Source organism: Pteropus medius, unplaced genomic scaffold (assembly GCF_902729225.1).
Source record: "Pteropus medius unplaced genomic scaffold, Ma_sr-lr_union100, whole genome shotgun sequence".
NCBI classification, from domain to species: Eukaryota; Metazoa; Chordata; class Mammalia; order Chiroptera; family Pteropodidae; genus Pteropus; species Pteropus medius.
In genome coordinates, this window is record NW_024353908.1 from 2,542,884 (window position 1) to 2,558,795 (window position 15,912).

Below are 15,912 nucleotides of genomic sequence, written 5' to 3' on the forward strand. Positions count from 1 at the left end.
CCAATAAAAAATATATGAATAAATATACACAAAATTTTACTGAAGAATCAAAAAGAGCTATATTGTGGTCTATTATTAATAATAAGATTCTTCTCAAACTTATTCATAACAATATAATTCTAATCAAAAGTCCATTTTTTCTAATAATTTCTAAAATGATTCTGACAAAAAAATTATTAAAAACATGAAATTACTCAAAAACTTTGGAAACAAGAATAGGGAGATACTTTAAAAAATGTTAAAATTCAACATTTAAACTATAATTAAATATGGTTTGATGCTTACACAAGAGTGAGAAAACAATCAATAGAGCACAACAGAAAATCCTTAAACAGACAAAATATTAAAAAAAATTTGTGAATATGATGACAATGGTATTTTTGAAGCATAAATCGTGAAGACAAGTCAACTGGTATTCAAATTTCCAATTCCAGCACACACAAATTGTAGTTAAGCTTTCTGAGTAACAATGTCACCATCCATAAAATGGCAAGAATACTAACAAGACCAAATAAAATAATGTGTATAAAGCAGTATCTGCACCATATTAAGTAAGTGGATGTCCAGATGAAAATGTGAGGTAGACAGTTGGATGTGAAAGCCAAAAGGAGAAGGGGAAGAGGTTAGGGAGAGGCAGGCTCAAGGGAGAGGCTATAACTATATGGGTGACTATTAGGATACCACTATAGCCATGGATTCAATGAGGTGATGAGATGAAAATAGATAAGAGGGTAGAGACATAAGCCTTCTGGTCTCCAACACTAGCCTCCCAGTGATTCTTGCTGCATCTTTTTTCACCCTCTTCAAACCAGCCTGGCCATTTTCTAGGTCTGTAACCATGGGCAAGTTATTTTAACACTTTATACCTCAGTTTCTCTTCTGTAAAATGAGGATAATAATCTCATGTGAAGATTTAGTTAATATACATGAGTTGGTTAGAACAATGATTGGTACATGGTAAGTGCCAAGTAAGTGCTTACTGTTATTATAATTACTCAAGTTTTCCCAGCTCTCAAAGTGTGAAATGACAGGAACAATAAGTAAATTTACGCATAAGAATATCCACTGTTGCCTGCGTTGTGTGTTTGTGAATGTGTGTGTGCTTTGAAGAAAGATTGGGAGTGACAGTGCTGACCAATAGCAGTATAATTTGTGCCACATGTGTAATTTTAAATATTCTAGAAGCCACATTAAAAAATAAAAAGAGGCAAAATTAATTTTAGCAAAGTATTTTATTTAAGCCAACATATCCAAAATAGTATCATTTCAACATGTAATATAAATTATTAGTAAGATATTTTACACGTACAGCAATCTCTATTTCTGGACAAGCCCTATTTTAAGTGGCCTATAGCCATGTGTGGCTATAGATGATTATATTAAACAGCATAGCTCTAGACAAATGGGAAGATATGAAGCCAGATGCATGACATGTCTAAAGGAAATGGTTAGAAAATAATCAAGAAACAGAGAAAACCTGATCTAAGATAAAGAAAGAAATTTTTTGCAACTGAAAGATAACTGTGTTTTTCTTTCCTTGGTAAATGTGGATTTTATTATTCCCCTGTTAAACAGAATCTTGATTCATAAGCTACAAGAAGAGATAAACAGTTCAATGTCAAAGAAGATATCTCAGGCAGGCACAGCTATGCAAAATACAACTGGGACAAGGTACAGTATATAATGCCTGTGCTTCTAAAAAAAAAAAAAGTTATTCTCAACATAAAAACATGTTGTCATTTAGTTTTCTTTTATTCTAATTCCTAAAATTGGTTTTGCTCTTAAGATTGTTGCTTGGACTGAAAAAATGGTGCATAAGCGTCCTGAAATGGTCTCTCGTATTAAAATTGGAAACACTATTGAAGACAATCCACTATATGTTCTCAAGGTAAAAATAATTCAGGAACTAGCAATTTTTATTATTGTTGGAAAACATGAATTTAAAAGTTGCTCTTTTTTTGACACATTCAGTGAATTTTGATACAATGAAAAGTCTTACTATTTTTTTTGAAGAACATTTACGCTCTAGACAGCCATTCAAAAATAAAAGAGACAGGTGGTTTTAGATGGAACCAAGAAACTCCCTGATTAAACTATTTGTCAGACACGATGGACAAATCCAGACAAATATTTTATCCTATATCTATACTGTAAGAGTTTATAATTCCCTGATGTATAAAACAGATTTCCATCCATTAAAATTCAGTGAAACTGATGACTAAAATGTCATGAAGAAAAGAGAAATTTAATAATCACGGAATCATAGGCATTTCCACCCATGTTGATGGAGATTCCCTTCTATAACCGAAGCGACAATTGTCATTCAACTTCTGCTGGATTTTTGTGCATCCAAAGACACACTCCCTGAAGCATTCTCTTAAAAACTGGGAATCCCTTCCTTATTCTGACCTCCCAACCATTCATTCTCTCCAACCACCCAAAACAAATCTAACTTCTCTTCAAAGCAATATCCATATAAATATCCAACCACTAGTCCTTCTCCCCACTGTGAACGCAACTATAAAATCTTTCCACTGCAAGTAAAACATCCCCGGTTTATGAAGACAGAAAAACAAAAGAACTTTATAATTTATTTCTCAGACCAAAGAATGTTAGCAGTAAAATTAAAAAACAAAAACAATAGGTTGTGATTTTAAAAAAAAAACCTAAAAGCAACTCTGACAGTAGGAAAAACTTTTGAAAAATATACTATGTAATAGACTATGAACTATGTATAGATGTTTAAGGATATATGCCATGGTTTTCCCTGAGAACAATATATGCTAACAGAGTTACTCATTCAACAGGAGACAGGGGAAATTTTCTTTGAGAATATGAATGAGTTATTGGACAACAAGTGATCAATGTGTAAATTTGTGCAAAATAATATCTCAACTTTATTTTTAAATAGATTGGGAAAAATGATGAAAGAAAAAAGGCTATTTTTATGGACTGTGGCATTCATGCACAAGAATGGATCTCCCCAGCTTTCTGTCAATGGTTTGTCTATCAGGTAAGTGAATTGGAATGATTCTCCTGTGACTATCAGATCTCTAGCACTTCACTGAGTAGAGCACCCGTTTCCAAACAAGAGCAGTTCCACTTACCTAGAAGAGCTCATATTTGGTGCTGTCAGGAAATAAATGCTCTGGATTTTACTCAACATTCAATTTTTATAAAATTGACACCTTCTTTCAAATTTCTTGAACTCTAGCTGAAAGTTTATAAAAATAAAAGAATTATTTTTTGGTTACAATATGAGTTTTTCCTGGAGTTAAGAATGAAAAATCTGAAATTATCTTAATATTATTACCCGCAGATGTGGCCTTTCTTTTCAGTAAACTCAAAGCATAGGCCTTTAGTTCCTGTTTAGGCATTTCATTGGCCACACATGCAGTTGGAATTTTTATATTTAATTTTCCTTTCCAAAAGAAAAATAACTCACTTTTTAAAAAATTTATGAGTTTGTAATTCCTCTCGCTCTATTTCTATTGTATTCTCACTCCTACTATCTTTTAACTTTCTCTTTCCTCAGCTTTTGTATACAACACACCGATAGAATATGCATGATAATGACTTGCATGGATCGTTTCACTAGGAAAGAATCTGCCAGTAGAACTGATTTATCCCTTCAGTTGTTTCCGCTTTTCCAGATGAGAGCCCAGAGCTCCTCTTACTCAATCCATAAAGGAGCACACATCATAGGACTACAAGACAACTCTTAGCTTCAGTACGGATGTTCCTGGAAAAGATTTTCCAAGAATGATGAGAGAGATTTTAGGTAGCCATAGAAAGTCCAGATAATTGGAGAAATTTCAGTCAGATGTGAGAAAAAATTGATTGATCAACTTGAGTTTTTTTAATAGATCATTTTTATTTAATCTTATTTATAATTAATTTATGAATCCTCGCTAATATTTATATATTCTTATGCCTACAGACTCAATCCATGTTTACCTAAAGGATGTGAGGGAAATAATCCATTTAAAACGAGTTGTACAGCTAAATTTTCACTTGGCCTCTATTCTTCCTATGAAATGTATCTTGGTATGCTACATTTAGAATGCCACAAGTCTCAATAATTAAATGATCCTTTAAAGAATGTTTGGTTCAATTAATTTTACTAGTTTGAATAAGTGTCATTTTTTCCCATTATCTATATAGGTCATTTACTTGTGTACAGTGTAGGGGAAATATGTTTAAAATCACGTGACCTTAGGCAAATGATTTAAGGAGCAGTAGCTATTATCATTATAACCACAACTTTCCACATGGTTGCTAAATTTTATAGCAATCGCTTATTTTTTCCCTAAACCTACAGGCAAGCAAAACTTATGGAAAAAAAACAAAATCATGACCAAACTCCTAGACCGAATGAATGCTTATGTTCTTCCTATGTTCAACATTGATGGATATATTTGGTCATGGACACAGGTGCTGTAATTTCTTGTTTGCATTTAGATAATACGTTATTTACTGATTTTAATGCATGCTGATTGTCATGCATTAAGTTTAAGATTTGAGTAACCAGTTAATTCCAATTCAGAAAAGTATATTTTTTTAAATCTCAATTTTAGACTAAGGCAAGCACAATATCCTAGTTGCATAAGTGTCCTTGAAATGATATGAAATATTTGCTAGTGACGCTGGTAATGTGAAAAAATGAAATAAAGCAGTAATTATAAAGGAATTATATGTTATATGATGTATGATGTATGCTATATGCTGTATGATGTATGTTATATGACATGGCAAAAGCATATTCTAGCTACGAATACAAGTCATGTAAAGATATTATGAATACATTGACTTCAAAGCAAAAGTCACTCTATTCCATCAACTTGGGACAGAATTTGAGGAGGAATAATTGCATCAAAAATAAAAGAGTGACTCAGATATCTGTCTCTCTTTTAACAGGATACTTTGTTGCCCTGCTATTGCTAAATAAGATTAATAATAAACTTTCAGCCAGATACTATCACATCAAGTTCTTTACTAAAGATTATGCTCCAACAGTCACAATTTGACCTGTATTATATCCAAATATATATATGGCGAAAGATGTAATGAAGTTATAATTTAAACTATAGGTAGTTTCAGAACATCGTTGATCATTTTCTAATACTGAAAACTAATTAACAGTTTTTAAAACTAACTGAATTATTTTATCAATGCCTACTAATATAAAAAGCTATGTTTCTAAAAATATTACAAGTTATAAGAAAACAATATATTTTTTCTTTATAATAAAGAGCCTCAGGTTAACTAGATAGATTTCAAATAAAGCTGTAGACACTTGCAGAGAGAATCTAAAATGACAAATCGAAAAATGCAAATCTATCTGCTGTAAACATTTCCATCATTGAATCCTGCAGAATCGCATGTGGAGAAAAAAATCATTCCAAGAACCAAAACTCCAAATGCATCGGCACTGACATCAACAGGAACTTTAACGCCTCATGGAACTGTGAGTTGACTTGATCTCAAGGACAGTAGCTACATAAAGTGTTTAGATACCAAATTTAGTTAAACCACCTACTTATTTCAGTAAAAATATGTGTTCCATGGGTGAGCGTTAATTTTCTAATCTAAAAAAAAAATGAAAGATAATCATCACTACCAAAGAAGTATTATGAATGTTTCGTTGTGTAGGAGGTAGTGGAGGGCAGGGTTGTTTATCAAACCATCTCTCAGTTAATATATCTAGCTTGCTAAAAATCAAGCACAATCCAGATGTACAAAAATTCAGATAATCTGATGAAAGGTCTCAGGTCCCTCCTCCTGGTTTGAAAAATGTTGAGAAACACCAGTGGTTAAAACCAACATAAGGTAGCTCTTCAGATGTTTAGTGAAAATAAACACCAGAGGCAAAGAAAAAGGTTTAATGGAAATGCAATAATAAGCAAAGGCCTGCTACATCAGATGACACTGTAGTTGCTACACAAGTATTACTTTATCATCACATATATTCAAAGAAAAATCACCACTACACCAATTTGTAAATTTTTGCCTAACTTTGTGAAAAATACTACTTCAGCTTTTAATACTATTCTACTATAATGAATATAATAATAGCAACTATCCCAGTTGAGAGCTGCCTGATGAAACAGGTTGAGGAGACATGGGCTCGAAGGTAATTTACACCAGTCCCTAAAAAGTTAGAGCTGGGGCTGAATGGAACTGGGACTTATTGGCCGCAGGCCCTGGGCTACTTTTGATATATTAGTCTGTGATTCTGGGAAAAGGCAGGAAAAAAAAAAAAAAAAGCTAAGAATACTCCAGTGAGCTGTCCGTTACACACTGAATTGTGTGTACAAAGTTAGTCTGCAGTGACTGTGATGCCGGAGACACTGAAGCAGCCCTGTAAACTTGGGAGACTAAAATATTTAAAAGATTTTGTCTCTGCATCAGAAGAAGTGGGGCCTGTATTGATGGGGAGCAGATGGTGACCTCATCCATCCATGCCCTCTGCAGCTTTTTCTAACACTAAAAACCCATGCAAGGAGAACTATTGGGGCCCTGCTCCAAAATCTGATAAGGAGACCAAAGCTGTCACTGAATTCATTCGAAGCCATCTGAAATCAATCAAGGCCTACATCACCATTCATTCCTATCCCAGATGCTGTTGTTTCCCTACAGATATACATCAGACCTGCCACCTAACCATGAGGACTTGGTATGTAAACAAAGGCCTGTGGTTTATGCATTGACACCATTATTGACTTTCAGTCTGTTCTTCATTAGTAATTTGGGTTATGTTAACAAAAAATCCATATTTTAATACCAAAGAAAAGAGCCAATGAAGTTGACCTTGGAGTTAAAATCATAATCCTTAGATTCACTTTTCAAGTGATAAAAGTATAGAGATATAAGATCTTTCAACGTGATTCTAAGATAAAGCCAGTAGGAAGAAATATCTAGGCCATCCAGAGTAGAATTCCATTGCCACACAGACTGTTGTATATTTAAATATTTATAGTGTGTCACACTATAAAACCACACACAGCAAAAGCGTAATAGAATAGCAAACACATCTACTATTCCTGTTCCAGAAACACCAGATATTAAAAGATCCATTGTATTTTTATCTTCCTGATCAACTTGGAAATTATATTAACCCTTTTACTATCCAAAGAAAAAATATTACTATCCAAAGAATGTTTGTGAACCTTTGTCTCCTTAAGAACACAGTCTTTCCAGAAATATGATCCACTAAGCAGCCCTTTCCTTTCTAGGAAAACTATTTTATGTTAGCTTTGAAAAAAAAAATTCTACATTTAGGTTTCAATGAATCACAAGAATTGGCAGTATAAATAAATGAATATCCATACAAATGGATAAATATTTTTAATTGCTTAGATCCAGTAAAAGCTGTGCTTCAAACACTGCCTCACACATTTAAAAAAAAAAATTAAGAGGTCACAATTGTCATTCTGACTTCAGTCAATTGTTTCAGCACATTTAATTTTGAATGGAAGCAGAGATTTGGATCAATCATTAAAACCATCTGTGTATATACAATGAAGGAAATATATAAGCAATATGTGGCCTATAGAGTCATTTATTTAACCAATCTGAACCCATGAGTTTTAATAACTCATGCAAAGATACAGCAATGCAATCTCAATCTTCCCTTAAAAAAATGGTATTGTGGATTAAAAAAATACAAATATACACAACAAACCACTTTGAGTAAGGTAAGAGTTCTTACACAGCAACTGAATTGATTAAGAAAAAAATATTTCTTGGTTATATATGTTATACATATAGACTAAAAAATATCTTCATTTAAAATACAAACATGTTACTATGTTCCACTAAGGTTCATTCCAATAAATCATTCTCATAGCACAAAACATTAATGTGTTAAAGGTCATTAAATACCACTCTGAAAGAAAAACTCTAATTTAACAGAACTATTTTAAAGCAGAGTCAACTACCTTTCTTCCCCTGGCATGCTAAAATCGAATGTGAAGGAAGTCCTATGGTGATGTGGAACCTATAAAGGCAAAGAAGGAACAAAGGAGCAACTGACTTGGAGGAGACAAAAATCTGAAGCCAGAAAAAAATCTGAGAGGAAGAAGACATGTTTTTTAAAAGGAAGGATAGAAGGGAAGAAGAGAGAAAAAAGAGAGTGGGAGGTAGGGAAGAAAGAGAGAGAAAAAAGAAAGTGTAGAAACAAAATGAGATAAACCATTACTGTAGATAACTGATTTCACATTTAGAAGTCTTCACAATGACAATATCTTACTGAAAATAAATTTCTCATTTAACTATTTATTTTATTTAGATCAAATGGCATATAACCAGTAAAACTGACTTTTCTCAATCCCCAGTAAATTAATGTCATTTATATAGTATCCTATTATTCCTAACTTCCCTTTCTCTCCAGGCCAAAGTTGCAAAGATCGGCACCAATATTTTATCAACTCGTTATGAAACCCTCTACATATACGGCCCAACAGCATCCACAATTTGTAAGTTTTTTTCCTAATTCTTTTTTTTAAAATATTAAAGAAAATTACAGAATTTGTAAATTAAAATTAGAATTTCTGGAATTGCTAATTTAAGCTTCAGTTTTAACAGGCAATTTTGAATTATATGTGAATCTAGGAGACAGATTCCACCCTTTGGAGAGATAAGATTCTTCTAGAAACAAGTTATACTAAACTTTTTAGAAGGTTACAAGGTCAATAGAAGTTATTAAATCAAGACAGATTTACAGTTTAATTTATCCACCTTCCTGTTCCCCATCACCACTACTACCATTTTATCCTCAGAAGAATTAATAAGAATTAGTTGGTACAAAGTTGATACTCTTTTTTTAAAATGAATTAATTTTAATGAAATTTTTACTTTCTTGGTCTTGTCCTCATGCAAGCCTCTGGTGAGAAAATGTGTAGGCCAAGTTTCAGCCACTTTGACTATATAAAGCCACTTCCCTGTCTTTCTCACCAGACTCTTCCTATTGTGTTCAAGTGAAATTTACAGGATGGATTGAGACAGAAGGTCATAGGGTTCTAGTTCTGTTGTTTTTAATGTCTCAACACCACTTCTTATTCTTCACTATTTTCAGACTTTCTCCATCTTTGTGTGTATTTGAATTACTTAAATTTCTTACAAGTCAGGCACTGTGCTTAGCCCTTGATTTTCACAATCTCAATTAATCCTCACGACACCCTATAACATGGGCAGTAGCCGTAACTAGGTAAACTTGGATTCGTTCCCAGGTTTTAACAAAAACCAAAGCCCATGATCTTGACCACTGTGCATATTGCTTTTCCATTTGGTTTTTGAAGCTAAAATAATCATGCTTTCCTATTTTCAGACAATGAAAATAAATTAATTTGGTTTTCACTAAAGATCACTGATTCAGACCCTGGGAAGTGAGATCATTTCTGCTTTTGTAGCTAGATCCCACTGATGTCAGTTTGGAAATAACTTTAGTAAAAATCTCCTTTTCTCCATACCATTTCCGAGCTTCAGTTCTTAGCCCCAAACTTTACAGAAAATTGCCAGTGAAACCACTTACAAAACCTTAACTCGTTAACAAAACTTAATTTCTCAAAAGCAAGGATGATACTGCAGGTCTCCTTTCACACACATAATCTCTAGCACAGTGCAGGTGTCCTGACTTATCCAAAAAGAGTGAATGTGGATTAAAAGCACAAAACTTGACTTGGTTTAGCCTGCTTTACTCTCTAAAGCCTTAACATCCAATATTTTTAGCATGAAGACTGCATTTCATCAACTATCCACTACCACCAAACACATATGCTTAGTTCCATTATACTTTTAGAATTTGTGGATTAAAATTTTATAATTTGTGCATATGAATATATGGATTCCTTGCAATAACTTTACCTGGCCACATCTTATAAAGCACTTCTTTAACCTAAGCTAAAAGCGTAAACTTGGAACTAAAAGTCTACACCCTCAGCAATTGCCATGAAATTTGAAAATGCCAGAGTTATCACATACAACTTCTATAGCCTACTTATTGGAGGCCCCTTTAGTAGAATTGGAAAAATGACTGAAAAAAATCAAACACGTCTCATTCCTAGAGAATATTCATCAGCAATCACCTATTAACCAGTTATTATCAAAGGGCTGAAGAGAAAATACAATGACACAGCCAACTGCCAGCATCTAAACAGATCTTACTGCAACATAGCCATGACAGGAATTCATTATACATACAAGTGGTTACAACAAGATTTGAAAACAGATTATATACCCAGCTACATGAGCAGTCAACAGTGAGAAAAGTAAAGAACAAGAGAACAGACTAGAACACCAGTTTAGAATGGCAGCCTACTTAGTGGATACTGAGAAATAACCTGGCCAAATAAACCATCCAGATATGATGAAAGAGCAACTCTTATATCTCAAGCAGGAAAAACACACAGATATTCTTGGCAGTAAAAACAAAGGGTTCTAAACAGAGGCAGGAAAAACACACAGATATTCTTGGCAGTAAAGAACAAAGGGTTCTAAACAGAAACAAATTCTGCAAATGGCAATTAGACAATCAAAGAATTGTTACTCTCAACTTTCCATATTTATATATGCAATGTATATTTGCATATATATATGTGCAAATTATGAGCATACTAGAGCTATGCATGGCATTGCATTACAATCATTCAATGAGCAATACATTTATGGAGCATTGATGTAATATCCCAGCACTTTGGAGCTTTGAGAGATAAGTGAGATTTAGGACACAATAACTGCTCTCAAGGAGTCATATTGTAACTGGGAGGAGCAGATAGACAAATATACCATAGGTCCATGCCATCATGTGTCACTTTCAAAATGAGAGAATAGGGAAAAGAGGAATTACTATTCTGTACAACTTTGCACCAGTATTTTAAACGTTTTAATTATATTAAAATGATTTTTAAGGAATTCAGATATAGAAAGAATTGCCTCTTCCATACAGGGCTGTAGCAGCTTGATAGATGCTCAAAATTTTTAGGAGTGACTGCTTTAATAAAGTATCTGATGTAATGTTAAACATTCATAAGTAAGGGGTAGTAAAGTTGTTGACTTGGTAAAAATGGAAAAATAAGGGCATCCCACGATTAAAATTTAGTCATTCCAATACCCTGATCATTACTTAACAAGTCCCAGAATTTGGAGAAAGTATCCAGTACTTGCCAGTATTTTCTCTCTTTGATTTGATAGAGACAGAAGAAAAAATCTGAGGGAGCGTTTTTAAAACCCAGGCTGTGGAGAGATCTCCGATCTCCAGAAAAAAAAAAAAATAGACTGTAAAATTAATATATAGAAAGATTTTATCACTTTAGGGCAGAATAGGAACAAAAATCTCATTCCAGACCACAGTCAAATGGTATACCAAGCACTTTGCCACAAAGCAGAAATATTTAGATGGTACAAAAATTGATGTGTTAAAGATTGTGAAATGTTAACATTTACACATTGACAGCATATCCAATCTTTTACCATCTTAGAAGTAACTAAACATAGTACCTGGTTAACGAGAATAGTTAATTAAATTAATAGGAACCAGGTCTCTTGTATCATTACTATTATCCATCTGTGAGTTGCATCATGAATCAAAAAGTTAAGTTCAAAGTGCCTTTCTTATTGCCTTCCCCACACATCAAAATTGTTAGATCTGCTCTTATTTCTCAACCTGTACTGTTTTTTACTCTATTTTGAAAAAGAGAAAATCAAGACCTTGAATTTGTAGCTTACAACACCCAATATCTACATACTATGAGATATTGAAGTGAGATTATATTAAGGAACAACAGAAGTGCAGAGAAAATGTTCCAATTTATCACCATATATTTCTAGCTTCAGCTCTTGCTTCAAATAGAATTTTCACTTAGTATTGATATAAAAGTGCAGGTTATTATGTTTAATGTATATCAATAATATTTTTTTAAAAACATATATTAATTCACCAGCATCACTTTATGTGAATTCCTTTGGGCTGAAACCAGATTCCTAGTTCAGTTCAGTTTTATTTTGGCTTGTTTGGATTGTATTTCAATAAGTTTCTTGTATCTAATGTACCTTGAAAGGAGTACAAAAAATTTTTAGCATTGATATATTAAGAAAATATTGTCAACAAAAACAAATTGTCTCAAGGAAGACTCTTTATTGGGAGAATTATAAATTAGCATAGAGTAGGTAGGACAGTACAATGGTTAATAGCACAAACTCTGAAGACGGGCAGCCTGGGTTTGATTTCCAACTCAACCACTTACTAGCTATATGTCTTTGAGCAAATTACTTAATCTCTCTACGTCTAGGTTTCCTCTTCTGTAAAACAGCAATTAGAACTTAAATCATAAGGTTGTGATAGGAATTGATAAAATGAGTTAACACTCATAAAGCACTTATAAGGGTATCTCGTATTTAGCAAGTGATTGTTATTATATTTTATAAATATACACATATTTTGTGGGTACAGATGTAAATAATAAAAGGCTAAGTAGCATATTCAACAAATTAAGTTCTATAATAATGTATTCTCACAAGTAAAAGCTTTCAATGTTGCATTTATTTTATGCCTTAATATAGTTTTGGTTTGTAAATTTAAGGTTTTGAAGACATAAAATGTGGTATCATAAAAGAAAATGTGTTACACACAATTATGAAAAATCACGTTACATATATTCTCAATCACCACTATTAATCTTAATGAGAAGTTTTACATAAAGTGGATTTGTCAAAACGGAATAGCAATACTCTTTAACTCTTTGAAATCACAAGTTTATTGAACTGCAAGTGGAGAGCTGGTACTGCTAGAAACTAGCCAAGCTTATTAAAATGTCGAACACACTTTAAATTACCATGCAAGACAATTTCTATTTACCCTACTCCCATTGCTACTGAACTCTTACCCTTATGTGCTTTTTTCCTAATGAACTTAAACCCAACTCTAGCTAAAAATGGCAGCCTTCTTGATCACTAAAGCCAGAACGATTATCTCAGCTTACAAGCTCCACAAACTCCCTGCAACATTAGACCCTGTTGATATCTTTTCTTCTTGCCATTCCTTTGGCTTCCCTGACACTGAACTCTCCTGGTCTGCTTCCTCCTTCTTTTCCACTCTGTCTCTGCTGACAGCTTCTAAAAGTAGACATTTTCCCAAAATATAGATACAATATACAGATACTTCATAAGGTTCTCTGTTCAGGACCTTCCTCTTCTTCTCCTTTCCTCATCAGGAAGTGCTCTCTAACTTCCTTAGCTGGAGCCTGCTTTTGCCACCTAGAAGTACCAAGTAGCCCAGCTAGGAAACCACTTTTATCCCATGCAGCAGTTACCTCCAGGAATCAGTGAGACCCCCACTGCACTAGGTGAACCAACCGAATCAAAACATCAATGCAAAGGCTCTGAAAATTATATTGTCATTAGAACTATAAGTCACAATAGAAGACCAGGGCCTGCATGCTAAACTTAAACAGGGTGACTGCTGCTAAAAAAGATTTGAGTTAAGATTTAAGATTTAACATAATAGCTAAAATATCCAGGATACAATCAAAAATCACTTGTTATAGCAAACGTGAGAAAAGTCACAGCTTAAATGAAGAAAGACGAGCATGCCAGCACCGACATGATGATTTAGATGTTGGAATTATCTAACAAAGATGTCAAAGTCATCATTGTAAAAATGCTTTAATAAGCAATTACAGATAGCCTTAAAACAAATGAAAACAGAAAATTTCACCAAGGAAATGTAAGATGAAAAAGAAACAAGTAGAATTAGAGAACTAAAAAAAAACAACAATAACTTAAACATTTTTAAAAAACTCACTAGAGTGGCTCAATAGTAGAATGAATATGAAAGAGAAGAATCAGTGAATTCAAAGATTAAACAATAGAATTCATTTAATCTGAAGAGGAAAAAAAATGAAAAAAGATGAGCAAAACTCTCTGAGTTTCAGTTTCTGTTAATAATGTAGATTTTTTTAACCCACCTAAATTGAAATCTCAATTATTTTTATCAAATTCTATGACTTTCATTCCAATATTTCTTACATCAAGCTCTCAGTTCTACTCCCAGCATAGCGAGCCTACACTAGTTCAGGTTTTTATTTCATAATACCTCCTAACTGGTCTCTACTCTTCCCAATCCAGATTAACCATCCTAAATACAGCACTGAAATGACTCTTATTACCTGCTGAACAAAACACCTTGTCCTGATATATCAGGTTTTCTGAGTTTTGCCTACGAACTGTCGCTGCTCTGTTTGCTCCAGTCTATCTGGATCTCATGGGCCCCTGAAAACACCTCCATGATTTCCCATCCTTGTAGTTCACTGTCCAGATGGCCTTTCTTCCATCTCCATCTGGAAAAAAGTACTAGCCTTTCTTCAAGGTTCTCCGCAAATACCACCTCCATCATGAAAGTGGTATTTGAGCATAATCTCTTTTTTCTTTAAAATCTTTTAAGGTATCGTACCTCACTTCTGGTGCTTCCATTTCTGCCCTGTCTCTATTGGTTTGCATCTTTGACTTCTCTCCTCTAATTTGTAAGTTACCAAATACACCAATAGCATCTTCTTCACATTTGCACCCTAAACCACCCAAGTGCATTGTACATATTAAAGATTTAAGAAATATCTGTTGGTTAACTTAAGAGCCAACCTTATCTCTTTCTACCAAAATATTCCTTTTCTCTTTCTTCATCACAGCTTTGAATTCTCATCTTTCAAACCTAAAATATTAATGTCAATTAAACTCAATACTTGTCCTGGAACATAAATAATTTCAGGTACACACAAAAAAGTTTTTCTATTATGTAAAGCAAAATATACATAAATTCAGATTTATGTATTTATATGCATTTATATAAATCTTATATATATAAACTCTTCACGTGTTTATAATTTCAATCTTTTATCAAATAATGACATTCTTCATAAAATTTCATAAAAATTGACATGGAGAAGTTGAATTAGGGGATTAAATACCTCCTTGATATATCTGATTTATGCTTTCTTGGTCTTTTAACTATAAGAGTTTATCCAAGCAATATGAATAGAAATAGACCTGAATAGAAATAGAAAGAATAGAACTTTGCATAGTTTGTAAACATAGTTTTCCTTGGTGGGTTTTCAATGACCAGTGACCCCTCTTCATTTGATTTTCTCAGCTGCTTGCACTTGCTCAGATCATCTCCATCTGTGACAGTGTGTTCCCAGGAAACAAACTCAATTTAGAGTATTGACCTAAGGAAAATGTAAGTATGAAAATGCAGCATATATTTAAAATGCTAGAGTGTTCCAATGCCATGATTATATTTTACTCTACCCTCTGTAGTATGCAGACCACTCCCCCATTCATTACTGTAATTAACTGTACATATAATTATTTTTATAGCTAATTTAACTCCAGTGAATTTCCATTTCGAGGAAAACATTAGCATTGTTTCTAATTAAATATTTATTGCTTATGTTTTACAGACCCAATATCAGGTTCTTCTTTAGACTGGGCTTACAAACTGGGCATCCAACCTGGGCATCAAACATACATTTGCCTTTGAGCTCCAAGATAAAGGCGAATTTGGCTTTCTTCTTCCAGAATCACAGATAAAGCCAACCTGTAAAGAGACCATGCTAGCTGTCAAATTTATTGCCAAGTATATCCTCAAGCATACTTCCTAAAGAACTGTCCTCTGTTTGGAATAAGCCAAGTAATCCTTCTTTGTGCCTATTTCCAGAAAGTCCATCTTCAATTATCCCTAGATAAAGCTTCCACTTCACCTGACTCTTGCTCTTAAGTCCTTTTATTTCTTTTGGTTTTTATTTACTCTCAGTGGCACCTTATCAAATAGCTTTAAATGAAAGCTTTTAACTACCTTTCTTTGCTCCAAGTAAAGTTCAAGCCAGCACAAAGTATTATTTTGGATATTTTGCAAGGTGATAT

The 15,912-nt window shown here is 33.4% G+C and overlaps 1 protein-coding gene across 1 annotated transcript in view; it reads left to right on the top strand.

Annotated features, from left to right (window-relative positions):
* CPA3 (carboxypeptidase A3) overlaps window positions 1-15,650 on the top strand; it is a 28,517-nt gene extending 12,867 nt beyond the window's left edge. Inside the window, 13 exon segments of the mRNA XM_039851705.1 lie at window positions 1,576-1,601; window positions 1,604-1,671; window positions 1,787-1,888; window positions 2,912-3,013; window positions 4,322-4,339; window positions 4,342-4,434; window positions 5,376-5,390; window positions 5,392-5,467; window positions 6,475-6,612; window positions 6,615-6,676; window positions 8,393-8,477; window positions 15,450-15,484; window positions 15,486-15,650. Coding sequence (XP_039707639.1) covers window positions 1,576-1,601; window positions 1,604-1,671; window positions 1,787-1,888; window positions 2,912-3,013; window positions 4,322-4,339; window positions 4,342-4,434; window positions 5,376-5,390; window positions 5,392-5,467; window positions 6,475-6,612; window positions 6,615-6,676; window positions 8,393-8,477; window positions 15,450-15,484; window positions 15,486-15,650 — 985 coding nt within the window.
* Window positions 15,651-15,912: the final 262 nt, after the last annotated feature.